The sequence below is a fragment of the Haematobia irritans genome, chromosome 3, assembly GCF_050003625.1.
Source record: "Haematobia irritans isolate KBUSLIRL chromosome 3, ASM5000362v1, whole genome shotgun sequence".
NCBI classification, from domain to species: domain Eukaryota; kingdom Metazoa; phylum Arthropoda; class Insecta; order Diptera; family Muscidae; genus Haematobia; species Haematobia irritans.
In genome coordinates, this window is record NC_134399.1 from 12,006,002 (window position 1) to 12,019,401 (window position 13,400).

The window sequence follows — 13,400 nt, forward strand, 5'->3', positions numbered from 1 at the left end:
CAACAAAATTATCTATAGAAATAAAATTTTTAACAAAATTTTCTATAAAAATAAAATTTTTAACAAAATTTTCTATAAAAATAAAAGTTTGACAAAATTTTCTATAGAAATAAAATTTAGATAACATTTTCTATAGAAATAAAACTTTGACAAAATTTTCTATAGAAATAAAATTTTGACAAATTTTTCTAAAAAAATAAAATTCTGACAAATTTTTCTATAGAAATAAAATTCTGACAAAATTTTCTATAGAAATAAAATTTTGACAAAATTTTCTATAGAAATAAAATTATGATAAAATTTTTCTATAGAAATAAAATTTTGACAATAATTTATATTGAAATAAAATTTTGACAAAATTTCCTATTGAAATAAAATTTTGACAAAATTTTCTATAGAAACAAAATTTGAACAAAATTATCTATAGAAATAAAATTCTGACAAAATTTTCTATAAAAATAAAATTTTGACAAAAATTTCGATAGAAATAAAATTGTGGCAAAAATTTTCTATAGAAATAACAGGTTGACAAAATTTTCTATAGAAATAAAAAATTGACAAATTTTTCTATAGAAATAAAATTTTTGCAAAATTTTCTACAGAAATAAATTTTTTTAAATTTTTCTATAGAAATAAAATTTTGACAAAATTTTCTATAGAAATAAAATTTTGACATATATCTTAACGGAATCTATCATGCCAAAACAGATGACCATCACTTTATGGTGAACTATATGATAAGCTTTGCTATAAATTTGAGTTAGTCGAAAAATTTCATTCAAGCTGAAAAGAAAGAGGAAATACAGAATTACAACCAAAAAACAACTAAATACTATAGACAAATATGTTTTTGGAATTGATTGCACTTCTCATTATTCTAACATTGATCTTCGATTATATGGTGAGAAAAAGGATTAATGACATTGTAAGAGCTTCCGATTTTCCTAGGGGAAAATATACATTACCAATAGTTGGTGATAGTTTGCCATATCTAAGGCTTGATATAAAAGGTAACCTAAGGAAAAACTCAACAAAAAAAAACTTGTCATAGTCGTTAAAATTTGTGCCTCTCTTGTAGATTCCCTCACATTTTACAATCATGTACGTGAAAAGTATGGAAAAGTATGTCGTTTATGGGTTTTCTATAGATGTGTCTTTTTCGTACAAGATGTAAAATTCTTCGAACACATTCTTAGTAGCCAGACATTAATTAGTAAATCATTTTACTATGACATGTTGTCATCATGGCTGGGCAATGGTCTACTTCTCAGTTCGGGTTCCAAATGGCATAAGCGACGCAAGATTATAACGCCTACGTTCCACTTTAAAATTCTTACCCAATTTGTGGAAATATTTGATCGCCATTCACGAACCATGGTTAATAAGCTAAAGGCTATAGCTGATGGAAAGACTTCAATTGATATTTACCAAGCCGTATGTCCTGCTGCCCTGGACATAATTGCTGAATCAGCCTTGGGTGTAGGAATAAATGCCCAACATAATGCCGATATAGCTTATATAAAAGCTTTGAAAAGGTAAGTGAGGATGTGGATTACAAGAAATTTATGGGGCACAAAGGAAGTAATCGATAACTCTATCGTTGCCTCAAACGCCTGGAATTGACGCCTCGTCTGATTAAAATTTTGACAAACTTTTCTATAGAAATAAAATTTTGAAAAAATTTTATATAGAAATAAACTTTTGACAAAATTTTCTATAGAAATAAAATGTTGACAAAATTTTCTATAGAAATAAAAGTTTAACTAAATTTTCTGTAGAAATTAAATTTTGACAACATTTTCTATAGAAATAAAATTTTGACAAAATTGTTTACAGAAATAAAATTTTTCAAAAGCTTTCCATAGAAATAAAATTTTGACAAAATTTTCTATAGAAATAAAATTTTGACAAAAATTTCTATAGAACTAATATTTTGACAAAATTTTCTATATAAATAAAATTTTGCCAAAATTTCCTATAGAAATGAAATAGTGACAAAATTGTCTATAGAAATAAAATTAAGACAAAAATTTCTATAGAAATAAAATAGTGACAAAATTGTGTATAGAAATAAAATTAAGACAAAAATTTCTATAGAAATAAATTCTTAACAACATTTTCTATAGAAATATATTTTTAACAAAATTTTCTATGGAAAACAAAATTTTTGACAAAATTTTCTATAGAAATAAAATGTTGGCGAAATTTTCTGAAGAAATTAAATTTTGACAAAATTTTCTATAGAAATAAAATATTGACAAAATTTTTTACAGAAATAAAATTTTTCAAAAGCTTTCCAAAGACATAAAATTTTGACAAAATTTTTACAACATTTTCAATAAAAACAAAATTTTGACAAAATTTTCTATAGAAAAAAATGTTGACAAATTTTTCTATATAAATAAAATCTTGACAAAATTTTCTATATAAATTGAATTTTGACAAAATTTTCTATAGAAATAAAATTTTGAAAAAATTTCCATAGAAATAAAATACTCACAAAATTTCTATAGAAATAAATTCTTAACAAAATTTTCTATAGAAATAAAATTTTGATAAAATTTTCTATAGAAATATATTTTTAACAAAATTATCTATAGAAATAAAATGTTGGCGAAATTGTCTATAGAAATAAAATTTTGACAAAATTTTCTATAGAAATAAAATTTTGACAAAATTTTGTATAGAAATATATTTTTAACAAAATTTTCTATGGAAATATATTTTTAACAAAATTTTCTATGGAAAACTAAATTTTTGACAAATTTTTCTATAGAAATAAAATGTTGGCGAAATTTTCTATAGAAATAGAATTTTGACTAAATTTTGTATAGAAATATATTTTTAACAAAATTTTCTATAGAAAACAAAATTTTTGACAAAATTTTCTATAGAAAAAAAAGGTTGGCAAAATTTTCTATAGAAAACAAAATTTTTGACAAAAATTTATATATTTTCTATAGAAATATTTTTTTAACAAAAATGTCTATAGAAATTAAATTTTGCCAACATTGTCTATAGAAATAAAATTTTGACAAACATTTCTATAGAAATAATATTTTGACAAATTTTTTTATATATAGAAATTAATATAGAAATAAAATGTTGGCGAAATTTTCTGTAGAAACTAAATTTTGACAAAATTTTCTATAGAAATAAAATTTTAACAAAACTTTCTATAGAAATAAAATTTTGACAAAATTTTCTATAGAAATAAAATTTTGACTAAATTTTCTATAGCAATAAAATTTTGACAAATTTTTTTATAAAATAAAATTTTGACAAAATTTTCTAAAGAAAAATAAATTATTAACAAAATTTTCTATAGAAATACAATTTTGACAACATTTTCTATAGAAATATATTTTTAACAAAAATGTCTATAGAAATTAAATTTTGCCAACATTGTCTATAGAAATAAAATTTAGACAAAAATTTCTATAGAAATAAATTCTGAACAAAATTTTCTATAGAAATAAAATTTTGACAACATTTCCTATAGAAAAATATTTTTAACAAAATTTTCTATATAAATAAAATTTTGACAAAATGTTCTATATAAATAAAATTTTGACAAAATTTTCTATAGAAATAAAATTTTGCAAAAATTTCTATAGAAATAAAATAGTGACAAAATTTCTATAGAAATAAATTCTTAACAAAATTTTATATAGAATTAAATTTTGACAAAATTTTCTACAGAAATATATTTTTAACAAAATTTTCTATAAAAATAAAATGTTGGCGAAATTTTTTATAGAAATAAAATTTTGACTAAATTTTCTGTAGAAATAAAATTTTGAGTAAATTTTCTGTAGAAATATATTTTTAACAAAATTGTCTATGGAAAACAAAATTTTTGACAAAATTTTCTATAGAAATGAAATGTTGGCGAAATTTTCTATAGAAATAAAATTTTGACAAAATTTTGTATAGAAATATATTTTTAACAAAATTTTCTATAGAAATAAAATATTGACAACATTGTTTAGAGAAATAAAATTTTTCAAAAGCTTTCCATAGAAATTAAATTTTGACAAAATTTTCTATAGAAATAAAATTTTGACGAAATTTTCTATAGAAATAAAATTTTGACAAAATGTTCTATAGAAATATATTTTTAACAAAATTTTCTATAGAAAATAAAATTTTTGACAAATTTTTCTATAGAAATAAAATGTTGGCGAAATTTTCTATAGAAATAAAATTTTGACTAAATTTTCTGTAGAAATTAAATTTTGACAAAATTTTCTATAGAAATAAAATTTTGACGAAATTTTCTATAGAAATAAAATTTTGACAAAATGTTCTATAGAAATATATTTTTAACAAAATTTTCTATAGAAAACAAAATTTTTGACAAAATTTTCTATAGAAATAAAATTTTCTATAGAAACAAAATTTTTAACTAAATTTTCTATAGAAATAAAATTTTGACAAAATTTTCTATAGAAATAAAATTTTGACAAAAGTTTTTATAGAAATAATATTTTGACAATTTTTTTATAAAATAAAATTTTGACAAAATTTTCTATAGAAATAAATTCTTAATAAAATTTTCTATAGAAATAAAATGTTGACAACATTTTCTATAGAAATATATTTTTAATAAAAATTTCTATAGAAATTAAATTTTGCCGACATTGTCTATAGAAATAAAATTTTGACAAAATTATCTATAAAAATAAAATTCTATAGAAATATATTTTTAACAAATTCTTCTATAGAAAACAAAATTTTTGACTAAATTTTCTATAGAAATAAAATTTTGACTAAATTTTCTGTAGAAATTAAATTTTTGCAAGATTTTCTATAGAAATAAAATTTTGACAAAATTTTCTATAGAAATAAAATTTTGACAAAATTTTCTATAGAAATAAAATTTTGACAATATTTTCTATAGAAATAAAATTTTGACAAAATTTTCTATAGAAATAAAATTTTGACAAAATTTTCTATAGAAATAAAATTTTGACAAAATTTTCTATAGAAATAAAATTTTGACAAAATTTTCTATAGAAATACAATTTTAACAAAATTTTCTAGAGAAATAAAATTTTGACAAAATTGTCTATATAAATGAAATGACCAAATAAGATTGTTTGTTTAGTAGTTTTTGGTGAAATTTTTTAAAAATTTTGTTATCTTTGACCAGAGTGGCAACCGTGCATTCAACACTGCCAGTATCACGATAACGAGTTATGATCTTTGCGACTTTAAGATATTTTGAAATCTTGCCTTCTCCCATCTCCTATTATATAAAATCTTGTGAAATATACACTCATAGAAATTATTTAATATCTTATTGTACTTCCAGTGTAGCCTATATAACATGGTATCGTTTTATGAATCCACTTCGATATAGCGATTTCAATTTTATGCTCTTGGCACCCAGATATTATCTGGAATTACATAAAAATATTCGTGTAATGCATGCCTTTACTGAGAAATTAATCGAAGAAAGACGGGCAACTCTAAAGAAATCCATCGAGGAGGGATTTAATCAACCTTCAAACGAAGAAGACGAAGACAATGAATCGGTGGGTATGAAACAACGTCTCTCATTTCTGGATGTCCTCTTACAGGCTACTGTGGATGATCGATATCTAACCAATGCCGATATACGAGAAGAAGTTGATACTTTCACTTTCGAGGGTCATGATACTACGACCAGTGGTATATCCAATACTCTATATCTATTGTCTCGTCATCCCGAAATACAGAGAAAAGTATTTGAGGAAATTTTAAACGTTATGGGTAGCGATAAAGAGACTTCTATTCGAATGAAAGATTTGCAAGAACTCAAGTATTTGGAATGTGTTATAAAGGAGAGCATGCGTTTATATCCACCAGTCCCCATAATAGGTAGAGAGGTCAAAGATGATACAAAAGTTGGTAAGTTCATAATATATGTGATATAATATTTTCTTGTAATTGAAATGAAATTTCTGAAAAAGGCAAATTTGTCTTTATCCAATTTTTTTGAACACGTATAAAGCGTTCACGGTTGCCACTCGAGCTAACAATAATCTAACCAAATATGGAGAAAATTTTACCAAAAACCTACCAAACAAAATAAAAAATTTTGCAAAATTTTATTTCTATAGAAAATTTTGTCAAAATTTTATTTCCAAAGGAAATTTTGTCAAAATATTATTTCTATAGAAAATTTTGTCAAAATTTTATTTCCAAAGGAAATTTTGTCAAAATTTTATTTCTAAATGCATTTATCATCTGTGATGCGCATTTAGACTGATTGTCTGTATGAAGTACATATAGTGTACCGCAGTACAAGTAATGATATTATGTTTTTTTTATTAGCCTATCATTACTGATTATTTGTATGGTGTATGGAAACGCGAAAATGTTGTCCAAAATGGTTGGGAATGGTTTCCTTCGATAAATGCATTTAAATTATAGAATTATAGAAATTATAGAAAATTTCGTCAAAATATTATTTCTATAGAAAATTTTGTCAACATTTTATTTCTATTGAATATTTTGATAAAATGTAATTTCTATAGAAAATGTTGTCAACATTTTATTTTTATATAAAATTTTGTCTAAATTTTATTTCTATAGAAAATTTTCTTAAAATTTTTTTTCCAAAGGAAATTTTGTCAAAATTTTTTTCCTATAGAAAATTTTGTCAAAATGTTATTGCTATAGAAAATTTTCTTAAAATTTTGTTTCCAAAGGAAATTTTGTCAAAATTTTATTACTATAGAAAATTTTCTCAAAATTTTATTTTTATAGAAAATTTTGTCAAAATTTTATTTCTATAGGAAATTTTTGCAAAATTTTATTTCTATAGAAAATTTTTGCAAAATTTTATTTCTATAGAAAATTTTGTCAATTTTTTTTCTATAGAAATTTTTTGTAAAATTTTATTTCTATAGAAAATTTTCTTAAAATTTTGTTTCCAAAGGAAATTTTGTCAAAATTTTTTTCCTATAGAAAATTTTTTCAAATTTTAATTACTATAGAAAATTTTGTGAAAATTTTATTTTTATACAAAATTTTGTCAAAATTTTATTTCTATAGGAAATTTTTGCAAAATTTTATTTCTATAGAAAATTTTGTCAAAATTTTTTTTCTATAGAAAATTTTTGTAAAATATTATTTCTATAGAAAATTTTCTTAAAATTTTGTTTCCAAAGGAAATTTTGTAAATTTTTTTTTCTATAGAAAATTTTGTCAAAATTTTATTTCTATACAAAATTTTTGCAAAATTTTATTTCTATAGAAAATTTTGTCAAAATTTTATTTCTATAGAAAATTTTTGTAAAATTTTATTTCTATAGAAAATTTTGTCAAAATTTTATTTCTATAGAAAATTTTTGTAAAATTTTATTTCTATAGAAAATTTTCTTAAAATTTTATTTCTATAGAAAATTTTCTTAAAATTTTGTTTCCAAAGGAAATTTTGTCAAAATTTTTTTCCTATAGAAAATTTTGTCAAAATTTTATTTCTATAGAAAATTTTATTTCTATAGGACATTTTTGAAAAATTTTATTTCTATAGGACATTTTTGAAAAATTTTATTTCTATTGAAAATTTTTGCAAAATGTTATTTCTATAGAAAATTTTTGTAAAATTTTATTTCTATAGAAAATTTTATTTCTATTGAAAATTTTCTTAAAATTTTGTTTCCAAAGGAAATTTTGTCAAAATTTTTTTCCTATAGAAAATTTTGTCAAAATTTTATTTCTATAGGAAATTTTTGCAAAATTTTATTTCTATGGACAATTTTGAAAAATTTTATTTCTATAGAAAATTTTTGCAAAATGTTATTTCTATTGCAAAATTTTTGCAAAATTTTATTTCTATAGAAAATTTTTGCAAAATTTTATTTCTATAGGACATTTTTGAAAAATTTTGTTTCTATAGAAAATTTTTGCAAAATGTTATTTCTATTGCAAAATTTTTGCAAAATTTTATTTCTATAGGAAATTTTTGCAAAATTTTATTTCTATAGAAATTTTTGCAATCTATATCTTAATCTATATCTGTCTATAAAGCTCGAAAAATAATTGTATAATTAGATATAATGCATTTGGACGTCAATTGCCTGTTTCGGTATCAGGCTAACATGAAATATAATTTTATTTCTATAGAAAATTTTCTTTAAATTTTGTTTTCACAGGAAATTTTGTCAAAATGTTTGTCCTATAGAAAATGTTGTCAAAATTTTATTGCTATAGAAAATTTTGTCAAAATTTCATTTCTATAGGAAATTTTTGCAAAATTTTATTTCTATAGGAAATTTTTGCAAAATTTTATTTTTATAGAAAATTTTTGCAAAATTTTATTTCTATAGAAAATTTTGACAAAGCAGAAATAATTTGACAAAATTTTCTATAGAAAGAAAATTTTGTCAAAATTATTTCTATGTGGCAACCCAGCAAGCGATGCATATTTTCCATATGCATTTAAGATTTTTAATATTTTTTATGATATTATTCTATGTTTTGTTTAGGTGATCAAATTCTACCAGCTAATAGTACTATATCCATGTCTATATATGCAATTGGTCGAGATCCCGAATTATTTCCATATCCCAATGAATTTCGTCCGGAACGTTTTGCCGGTATACAAGCTGAGAAAACTAATCCCTATGCCTATGTTCCATTTAGTGCAGGACCACGCAATTGTATTGGCCAGAGATTTGCTATGCTAGAGATGAAATCGATAATGACCTGTGTTATTCGCCACTACGAACTATTACCATTGGGTCCAGATTTTGAACCAATTGTAAGTTTGGTATTACGCTCAGCTACTGGTGTTAATTTGGGTTTAAAGCATCGCATTTATTAAGTTCTTTAAATTTCTAAATCATCTCTTCGTGAAATAAGGGGGAAAAACTAACTCAAATAATAATGTTATTCTGAAATACAAAAAATAATTGATACAGTTCAGTTTTAAATGACATTGTTTTAAATGCGAATATGATAATATGAGCCACCAATAATAATTACAAATTAATTAATTCAATTGAAAAAAAAAAAAGGATTTTATTGTTTTATATATATTTATATTTTATTTTGTAAAAAAAAAATAATTAATTAATTTTATTATTTAATATTTTTTAAACTGAAATTTTAATTTTAATGGTAAATATATTTTAATAATAAATATGATAATAAAATGAATTTTATTAATATTTTCTGTATATGAATTTTGAAAAATTTTTTTATTAAAAATTTTATTACAACGTTTTTTATTATAATTTCAAATTTTATTGTATTACAATATTTTTTATTATAACTTCATAATACGAATTATACCCGAATTGATCCCCTTATTAGAAGAAAAACAATAATCTTAGCAATAATAACAATATACGTCCATTCTTTATTTATATTTATCCCCCACATTACTGAAATATTTATATAAGATGACAAAACAAACGTTATACCTGCTGGCACTTGAAAAACACAAATTATTTCTAGCCAAATATAATAATATTCAATGTGATATTTTTTAATTAGTTAGTAAATAGAATAGATATACTAATTGTAATAATCCAATTATATAATGCCAATTAATAAATATATTTAAATACATATATTCACACGGAAGTTTTTTTTTTGTTTCAATCACAAAAATATTATCATTTCTATAGAAAATTTTGTCAAAATTTTATTTCTATAGAAATTTTTTTACAAATTTTATTTCTATAGAAACTTTTGTCAAAATTTTATTTCTATAGAAAATTTTGTCAAAATTTTAATTCTATAGAAAACTTTGTCAAAATTTTTTTTCTATAGAAAATTTTGTCAAAATTGTATTTCTATAGAAAATTTTGTCAAAATTTTATTTCTATAGAAAATTTTATCAAAATTTTATTTCTATAGAAAATTTTGTCAAAATTTTATTTCTATAGAAAACTTTGTCAAAATTTTATTTCTATAGAAAATTTTGTCAAATTTTTATTTCTATAGAAAATTTTGTCAAATTTTTATTTCTATAGAAAAATTTGTCAAAATTTTATTTCTATAGAAAAATTTGTCAAAATTTTATTTCTATAGAAAATTTTGTCAAAATTTTATTTCTATTGAACATTTTGCCAAAAATTGTATTTCAATAGAAAATTTTGTCAAAATTTTATTTCTATAGAAAATTTTGTCAAAATTTTATTTCTATAGAAAATTTTGTCAAAATTTTATTTCTATAGAAAATTTTGTCAAAATTTTATTTCTATAGAAAATTTTGTCAAAATTTTATTTCTATAGAAAATTTTGCCAAAAATTTTATTTCTACAGAAAATTTTGCCAAAAATTTTATTTCCATAGAAAATTTTGTCAAAATTTTTTTTCTATAGAAAGTTTTATCAAAATTTTATTTTTATAGAAAATTTTATCAAAATTTTATTTCTATAGAAAATTTTATCAAAATTTTTTTCTATAGAAAATTTTGTCAAAATTTTATGTCTATGAAATTTTTGTCAAAATTTTATATCTATAGAAAATATTGTCAAAAGTTTGTTTCTATAGAAAATTTTGTCAAAAATTTTATTTCTATACAAAAATTTGCCAAAAATTTTATTTTTGTAGAAAATATTGCTAAAATTCTATTTCTATAGTAAATTTTGCCAAAAATTTTATTTCTATAGAAAATTTTACAAAAAATTTTATTTCAATAGAAAATTGTGCCAAAAATTTTATTTCTATAGAAAATTTTGTCAAAATTTTATTTCTATAGAAAATTTTGTCAAAATTTTATTTCTATAGAAACTTTTGTCAAAATTTTATTTCTATAGAAAATTTTGCCAAAAATTTTATTTCAATAGAAAATTTTGCCAAAAATTTTATTTCTATAGAAAATTTTGTCAAAATTTTATGTCTATAGAAAATTTTATTAGGACATTTTTTAGGAATCAATCAAGCTATATATCTACAATGAAAAAAATATTTACGTGAAATTTCTTTAAAATAATAAATTTTTAATTAAAATAAAGTTTGTAATCTTTGATTCCAAAAAAAAAAAATTTTTCATTAAATTCAGGACACAAATTTTGGAAATTTACGTCCCTCCGCTAAAGTCGCATGTCTTTGTCAAATTTTCCTTAAAATAAAGAAACACATTTTGGATTTAAAGAGTTGAAAAAAATTAAAAAAGAAATTTAACTGAAATATTGAATCTTTAGATTTAAGATAAAAACCGCTTCAAATATAGACTAAGATTTTTTTGAGTATTTAGGATCTTTAATTTAAAGTTTTTTTTATAAAGAAAACCTTTTTTACTATTAAGTATAATTTGCATTTTTAAACTCGATTTTAATTGTACTGCGCAAAGAGAATGAAAATTCGATAAATGAGATTTGTATTCTAATTTTAATTTTATTGATCCTAGATTTAAAGCTGACGAGGTCTCTAAAAAAATTATGTATTTTAAAGAAGCAGCATTTTTGGCTCGGAATCAATACCAAAATTCTTAAGGGAAATTTTGTCAAAATTTTATTTCTATAGAAAATTTTGTCAAAATTTTATTTCTATAGAAAATTTTGTCAAAATTTTATTTCTATAGAAAATTTTGCCAAAAATTTTATTTCTACAGAAAATTTTGCCAAAAATTTTATTTCCATAGAAAATTTTGCCAAAAATTTTATTTCCATAGAAAATTGCGTCAAAATTTTTTTTCTATAGAAAGTTTTATCAAAATTTTATTTTTATAGAAAATTTTATCAAAATTTAATTTCTATAGAAAATTTTATCAAAATTTTTTTCTATAGAAAATTTTGTCAAAATTTTATGTCTATAGAAATTTTTGTCAAAATTTTATATCTATAGAAAATATTGTCAAAAGTTTATTTCTATAGAAAATTTTGTCAAAAATTTTATTTCTATACAAAAATTTGCCAAAAATTTTATTTTTGTAGAAAATATTGCTAAAATTCTATTTCTATAGAAAATTTTGCCAAAAATTTTATTTCTATAGAAAATTTTACCAAAAATTTTATTTCAATAGAAAATTGTGCCAAAAATTTTATTTCTATAGAAAATTTTGTCAAAATTTTATTTCTATAGAAAATTTTGTCAAAATTTTATTTCTATAGAAAATTTTGCCAAAAATTTTATTTCAATAGAAAATTTTGCCAAAAATTTTATTTCTATAGAAAATTTTGTCAAAATTTTATGTCTATAGAAAATTTTATTAGGACATTTTTTAGGAATCAATCAAGCTATATATCTACAATGAAAAAAAATATTTACGTGAAATTTCTTTTAAATAATAAATTTTTAATTAAAATAAAGTTTGTAATCTTTGATTCCAAAAAAAAAAAATTCATTAAATTCAGGACACAAATTTTGGAAATTTACGTCCCTCCGCTAAAGTCGCATGTCTTTGTCAAATTTTCCTTAAAATAAAGAAACACATTTTGGATTTAAAGAGTTGAAAAAAATTAAAAAAGAAATTTAACTGAAATATTGAATCTTTAGATTTAAGATAAAAACCGCTTCAAATATAGACTAAGATTTTTTTGAGTATTTAGGATCTTTAATTTAAAGTTTTTTTTTATAAAGAAAACCTTTTTTACTATTAAGTATAATTTGCGTTTTTAAACTCGATTTTAATTGTACTGCGCAAAGAGAATGAAAATTCGATAAATGAGATTTGTATTCTAATTTTAATTTTATTGATCCTAGATTTAAAGCTGACGAGGTCTCTAAAAAAATTATGTATTTTAAAGAAGCAGCATTTTTGGCTCGGAATCAATACCAAAATTCTTAAGGGAAGGTCAAAAACTTTGGATCCAAGTAAACTTTGTTTGAATGTAACTGAGTTTCAAAAATATTTAGAATATTTCCATTTATTTTATTGAACTTGCTCTTCTCACAGACACTAAATGCAACAATTCCATATTAAGTTAAATAAACAATTAAAGATTAAATATACAAGAAACCAAATAGCTAAGTCATGTAAATATTTGATCTCATTTTTGCTGCCTCATTGTCGTAAAAGTTACTTCGATCAGACCAAGCAAAGAAAAACGCCATTAAATGTAATTCTCTCGCTAGTTACAATATTACTCACCCCTTCCGATATCAGCTACAAGTTCAAGTACATGTTCAAGTATTAATAAATAAAATTTCAACATCTGTTAAGAAAGTGCATTTGTTAAATCTATTGAGAAAAGCTAATGGATTTGTTTCAATCCAAGGGGTGAGTAATTATTACATCAGAGGCAGCAATGTAAACGAGCACAAAACAAAATCACTGCTGGAATATTAAAAATGGACTTGTATTAATTTTCCATATAAACGAATTTAATATAATCAAGTTTATATACCAGTAGGCATCCACTCTAATAGTCATCAATAAAATGCAATCTTATCAGCCAAATGCGATTTTGCAAATACCGAATTGTTTATTAAAATAAAACATGCTTAATCAT

The 13,400-nt window shown here is 20.8% G+C and overlaps 1 protein-coding gene across 1 annotated transcript; it reads left to right on the forward strand.

The window, feature by feature from the left end:
• The first annotated feature begins 764 nt into the window (after positions 1–764).
• On the forward strand, positions 765–9,582 carry LOC142229142 (putative cytochrome P450 4d14). Its single transcript, XM_075299681.1, has 4 exons — positions 765–1,010; positions 1,079–1,535; positions 5,318–5,895; positions 8,481–9,582. The coding sequence occupies exons 1-4, from the start codon at positions 845–847 to the stop codon at positions 8,816–8,818; spliced, it is 1,539 nt and encodes a 512-aa protein (XP_075155796.1). The 5' UTR covers positions 765–844; the 3' UTR covers positions 8,819–9,582.
• Positions 9,583–13,400: the final 3,818 nt, after the last annotated feature.

What these genes read in the sequence shown, in the direction of transcription:
- LOC142229142 (XM_075299681.1), top strand. Translation starts at nt 845, where the DNA reads ATGTTTTTGGAATTGATTGCACTTCTCATTATTCTAACATTGATCTTC. An exon ending in TCTAAGGCTTGATATAAAAG is followed by an intron (nt 1,011 to 1,078) that starts GTAACCTAAGGA and finishes CCTCTCTTGTAG; the next exon opens with ATTCCCTCACATTTTACAAT. An exon ending in TATATAAAAGCTTTGAAAAG is followed by an intron (nt 1,536 to 5,317) that starts GTAAGTGAGGAT and finishes TTGTACTTCCAG; the next exon opens with TGTAGCCTATATAACATGGT.